This window comes from Branchiostoma belcheri, unplaced genomic scaffold, assembly GCF_001625305.1.
Source record: "Branchiostoma belcheri isolate BF01 breed outbred unplaced genomic scaffold, Haploidv18h27 scaffold100, whole genome shotgun sequence".
Taxonomy (NCBI): domain Eukaryota; kingdom Metazoa; phylum Chordata; class Leptocardii; order Amphioxiformes; family Branchiostomatidae; genus Branchiostoma; species Branchiostoma belcheri.
The window spans coordinates 1144970-1150969 of NW_017802381.1; the positions used below are offsets into that span (position 1 = coordinate 1144970).

The window sequence follows — 6000 nt, forward strand, 5'->3', positions numbered from 1 at the left end:
ACCTGAGTTGTAAGTTATGGAAGTTATGTTCTTGTGATGTATGGTAGATATTGTTGATGTATTGTTCTTGTCGATTCTGATCCTATCTACGACCTACCCTACTGCCTGTCTCTGATCGCCTTGGGTCGCCCTCGTAGTCCTCAGCGAACTGTCTGATAGCCTGGTTGGGATTGGCCACTTCGCCAGGACACAAGGTCTGGAACATCTGTTCAACAGTTCTCCTCACCTAAAACAGTAAACATGAACAGTAATTTGTATCTCAGATACACCCCGCATGGCGAATTGTGCCCTAAGGATTATGCAAAACTTCAGTGCATATTGAAACCGTCAAATTGCCCTGATGAAGATGACAGACGGTCACCGAAACGTTGGCTAAGGCCCCCATTTCCCTTAGTGGAGCTCTCACGGCGCTCTCACTGGGCTCTGAAATTGGCCAGAGCACCGAACTTCACGCAAAACGTGCTCAAGTCGAATCTCTACGGCGACCTCTCTGTGCGACCAAAAAAACTCAAATGTCAGAGAGCGCAGAGGGAGCGTCCTAGTGAAATAGGGGCCTTACACCCTTGATTTAATAATCTAAATATGGATGTACAAGAATGACTTTGAAAGAGAAAACGTACAAAATTTCGTTCTCATTGAGTGAGGTATGAATTCGTTGATCGCCCAAAAACGTTGCTGACATTTGAGTTTTTGGTCGCACTATAGATTCCACTTAGTACGTTTTTCGTGGAGTTCGGCGCTCTCACCGCGCTCTGGCCAGTTTCAGGTCGCAGAGAGACCGCCGTGAGAGCGACACTAAAGCTAAGGTCCCAATTACGCCGGTGCCCGTCGGGGATGTAGCCCCGGATGGCCCCGGCCGGGTTCAGGAGTCGAGCGGGCCTCGGCTGTCGTGGTCACAATTAAAAGTTTCCTTCAGTAGCATTTTGTTAGAAATTTTGTCACCCTCTTTGGTCGGTATCCGGCAGGCACCCGGCAGGTACCCAGCAGATTCTCTGACGATGTCTTGTATTGACCTATACGTAATGCAGAATTCACGTATTTGTTGTGATCATTTGATCTGTGAGGTCACACATTTTACCCGGGTTTACGAAGTACACACCTTTATTCTGTTCATCTGGTCTGTGAAGTAAGAAATGTGTCCCGGTGGAATGCCGGCAACCGGAGGGGTACCTCTCGGTGTTCTCACGATGAGGTCACGGCGTCTTTTTGTCAGCGGGGCCCGGGTAGAATTTAACTCAGAATTAAATTCTTATCGGGGCCCCGACGGGCCAAAAAATAGCCCGGTAGCCGCAGAGTGCCCCGCGGGGCCACGTCGGGGTCCCGCCCGAAAGTGGTAAAAAACAGCCCGGGAACTACCCGCCAGGGCCCCTTTTCCCAATTGGGACCTTAGCTTTAAGTGGACTGGCGGCCTTAAAGATAATAATGTGGTCGACAAACTTCATGGACGTATCCTGAAGCATATCCACTATTAAGTCCCCAGTCCACGTAGTGGTGCTCTCACGGCACCCTCACTGCGCTCTGAAATTTGCCAGAGCGTCGTGAGAGCGCCGAACGTCACGAAAAACGTGCTCTAGTGGAATCTCTACGGCGACCTCACTACGCTCTCTGCGCGGCCAAAAACTCAAATGTCAGCAACGTTTATAGACGACCAACGAATTCATAGCTCACTGAACGAATTACGGAAATAGAGAATGAAATTTTGTACGTTTTGTTAGTTTTATTGTTTTCACAGCTATTCTTGTACATCCTGCATCATATTCTAGTCGTGTCATAGCTACGAAATCAAGGGTGTAAGGCCCCCATATTTATGACTGCCCGGTCTGCGCGACCTGAAATTGTGTGAGCGCGGAGAGATCGCCGTGAGAGCGCCGTCTAAGTGGAACGGCTCTCATCGCGCTCTCATCGCGCTCAGATCGCGCTCTCATCGCGCTCTCATCACGCTCTCACCGCGCTCTGGCCAATTTCAGGTCGCGGAGAGAGCGCCGTAAGAGCGCCGTCTAAGTGGAATTGGGGTATCAATGATAGGTTTATCCAGTAAGTATAGAGAGAATCCCACCTGTCTTGGAGAGGAGCCAGCTTGGATTGGTTCTGACTGAACTCCGCCATATTGAAGGGTAAAGTCTTGAACATCACTGCCAAGGCTGATTCGCTATATGAGAGACATACATGGTCGTGTCATAGTGTATTCTCTACTTTAATAGAGTTCAAAGGTACATAAAAAGGCATGCAAGGGTTTTATGAAAACAGGCTCATCCTGTCCGCCCTAACTCCAATTCATCATAGTTGTGAATACAAACGTTAACGAAGCGAAAAAAAAAACAATGGATTGAGAGTCTGATGGTTTTCTTTTGAAACCGACCTGTTTTTCGCGAATAATGGTTGACGTGATTTTGATTTCTTGTTTCTCGCTCTGTGCGTGGTAGTTCTGCCCTCCTGCATAGTCCGTGTTGAACATCTTCATGGCCACGCCCCTGTCCTGCTGAGTGTGGTTGGTCCACTCGTGCCTGTAGCGAACTTCTATGTAGTACCTGCGGACGGGGGTCAACATAGGTTCAACGCATGCCCGTTATGATATTCTCAAGTTAAAAGAAAACCAATGACGATATATAAACGCTCCTCTAATGTTGGGGCCCTCCATTGTCTCAGTATGCCATTACATTTAAATTGTTGAGTTTCCCCCTTGTTTAGAAAAAAATTATTTAAAATGTCCCACCCCCATTACTTACCTTAGGTCAGGTCTCCGTTACTCCTGCGCTTTACTTACACGTTTTCGGCTCGGTACACACAGTCTAAACCAAAGCTTATACTCTCGTTATTTAGTTTCAAGTCCAGCTTGTTCCTGTGGTCACCCATGTGAAAACATTTGTCACTTTTTGTTACACTGCCCCAACTACACTCAACAACGAAACACCCGGGCCCTTTTTAGCAACTTGAAAACACCGATTGGCTTTATTACTGACTTGGATAATCTTGCTGATGATATTCTGCCTTTCTGGTACATTTACTTTTAAATGGCTCTTCCTTTCTCTCAACAACATACAATATTCAAATATTACAGCATGTCCAGGTATTTTTGTTGGAATCGAATCGTTTTTTGTAACATAGTTTATTGATCAGTCCTGTCAGCACTTTTATGTATTAGTTTCACTTGTTTATTGATTTACTATTGTATCCTGTGCTTTGCTTGTCGTCTGTATTATGTATAGTCTGGTGGAGACATGAATATAAGTGTAACTTGAGTGTGTCGCCACCGCGTCTTGTCATTATATGTTTCAATAAAAAAAATTTTAAACATTTAAATTTGGTTGATAACCGCGTCCTAACACATCAACAAGACGACTGTTATCAACAAGACTACTATGCCAGCCAACATCTCCTGTAGGTGTGTGTTGTTACTTTCCTTCCGTTCCTTCCCAACTTCGCCTGCTGACAAATAGGTATTGGAGAAGGCACCGTCTAGTGTATAGCAGTGATAGTATGATGTCAACAAGTATTACCTCTTGCTCCCGGACAGCGTGTACCTCTCTGACCAGCGTCGCCCGGAATCCGGACATTCGAAAATATCCAGCTGTATAGATTGAATTAAACAGTGCAGTGTGGGGTGATCTACACACAAAGTACACGTCACAACTACTAAAGATCGAGTGCATTGATAAAGAGTAATAGCGAACCTGTTGAGGTGTGGGTAATTCGTAAGTGAATTTATGCAGTGCTAACACATGACGTTAAATGAGCGGTGAATAGTATACAGACTCTGTTTTGAAGATTTTGAAGAAATGCCGGCAACTGTCACAAAGTAATATTCAAGATGATGTTATCTTTTTAGATTAGTCAAGGCTGACAGACCCACCGTCTCATCTTCGGCTCCATTTGGACTGAAGTACAAGATGAAGTCATCGGAGGGCTTTTTACAGTCTTGTAACACAAACTGATAGTCGTTGTCGTTGGGCGGAATGAAAAATCCCCTCATGCGGGAGAAATAGCTCTGCAGAAAAGAATACGTCAGCACAAACGCGTCAGTTGTTCAGTAGTGCTGCAACAATACTGAACCAACATACTCACTAGTATCTTATTAGAGAACACAAAGGGTTCTAGAAATGAGAACTGAATAGGAACATATCTAATATGCTCAGCCTGGTAGTATGTGGAAGATAGTGTCCGTTCTTGTTGTTTCCACTATCAATGGTATCCCAACTTTATATCCATTGTTTAATATCCATTTCAGGGCACTCCTAGCTAGGTAAGTCAGGTAACTGTCTGCATGTATAACCATCTAGTGCAGAATTGAATTGTCAATATAATTACGTTATCGCTCAATGTGCGTTATCAATGTGACAATGAGACATGACTCCTCACCTCGGAACGGTTGGTCCAGAAGAATCCGTCTGTCCAGGCGGGATCCTCTGTGGGGTCACCGACCGGCAGGTCAGTCAAGGCAGGCATGGACGCTGGTTCACTGTACTCCCAGACCTCTCTGTAGACACCGCGATTGCCTTGAAAATAAAAATTTCAAGAATGATTCTAATAATTACTTCACGGGCATTTATTGCGTTTTTCCAAAGTGCTGAAATATGCTGAACCGATAGAATGCGATGATTATATGAGAATTGCTTTGTTATGATATCCATTTTCGTCTCTAGATCCACCAATGACGACCTGTTTGGGAAACAAGTTACACCACTCACCAGCGTAGGACACTGCCTGGTTAGCTGGGTCTTTCGGCGCCAGGCACACAATTTCGATATCAGTTACGTCACCCTGTCTTGCTACATTCCTCACCTAAAATGACAGTAAAGTATTAGATCTAAAGTGCTTACGTGCCTTTTGTCCGTACGTTTTTTGGGAGGCCACGTCTGCTACGTTATTTTCTGAAAACGTAGGGTCATCGGCCGAGGGAGTACGTCACTCGCACTGATGCGTAAGGTGTAAGTACGTGGTCTGCACGCCACGTCTGGCCGTGAGCGGTTGCGTGTAATGTTCGTTGGAAGTGGAAATTAAGTTGTACGTGCTTACAGCGTACGATATCTTTTACGATTGCCACGTTACCGCGAACAGACCGTACCTACACGTGCGGCGTACGTACGGTTTCCTTACTCACTCTCACGTTATACGTGCATGCAGGTGCGATGTATGCAGGTCGGAATACAACGGATTTAGCCGTAGCACTTTAAGTGCATTCAAAACTTTCTCTGCGCGCGGGCTGCGGATTCACCCCCGTACGAGCCAGTACGGGCGACGCGCGTGCCCTGTACGTACCAATACGTATCGTACGTAATGCTTAGGTCACATTTGAAACGGCGCCCGTTCGGCATGTCCTCGGAGTAGACGCCGGCCGGCGTCATGAAGCCGTGCGTGCGCCGACTGTCAGGGTCACAATTAAATGTTCCTTTACGGCTCCCTGTCGGGGCCTGGTTGTGCTCCGGCCGGCGGCTTCTAATTCATATTCATAAACTTTTGGTCCCATTGGCGGCCGGTTTCTGTCAGGGACCCGTCCGGTGCCCCGGGACAGTCTCCCGTCTTGACCCGTGCGGCTTGCGGTAGGGTGCCGACCGGCTCTTACACTTCGGCCGGGCAACTGTCAGGTCCCTGGCGGGGGTCCAGGGGGGATCCTGGCGAGTCCCTGGTGGGATCCCGTCGTGTTTGTGAGCAGGTATATATATATATAAGCGCTGCACTGCCTGTCATCATTGCCACATGCAACACAATATCACTGTTCTGAAGCATATGTATGCCGGGCAATCGTCTCGGCTGTTTTCCATTGCCCATCGGCATTCTGACACACAAGTATACGGTGTAACACACACAGGTACACGGTGTAACACACGCGTGTTGAACTGTGCGACGTAGTCTGAACAAGGAGTTTACATATGTCCCATATAACCCCATTTTCCTTACCACCTTATGCACTTATCAGCACATGTGACGTCATAATCTAAGGCAGGCCGAGCGGGCCCCTTTCTTGAATTGTGACCTAAGCATAAGCAGCACGTGTAATGCTTA

General features: G+C 46.8%; 1 protein-coding gene across 4 annotated transcripts in view; it reads right to left on the minus strand.

The window, feature by feature from the left end:
• The window catches only part of LOC109473796 (fibrocystin-L-like), a 59963-nt gene extending 55191 nt beyond the window's left edge, over positions 1-4772 (minus strand). For all 4 annotated transcript variants that reach the window (XM_019773881.1, XM_019773891.1, XM_019773873.1 and 1 more), the window contains exons 1-7: positions 4686-4772; positions 4357-4493; positions 3851-3985; positions 3498-3568; positions 2360-2528; positions 2057-2149; positions 98-226 (exon numbers count right to left, since the gene is read on the minus strand). In XM_019773881.1, coding sequence (XP_019629440.1) covers positions 98-226; positions 2057-2149; positions 2360-2528; positions 3498-3568; positions 3851-3985; positions 4357-4443 — 684 coding nt within the window. In that variant the 5' untranslated portion in view covers positions 4444-4493; positions 4686-4772. The remainder of the gene's footprint in view (positions 1-97; positions 227-2056; positions 2150-2359; positions 2529-3497; positions 3569-3850; positions 3986-4356; positions 4494-4685) is intronic.
• Between the last annotated feature and the right edge of the window lie 1228 nt (positions 4773-6000).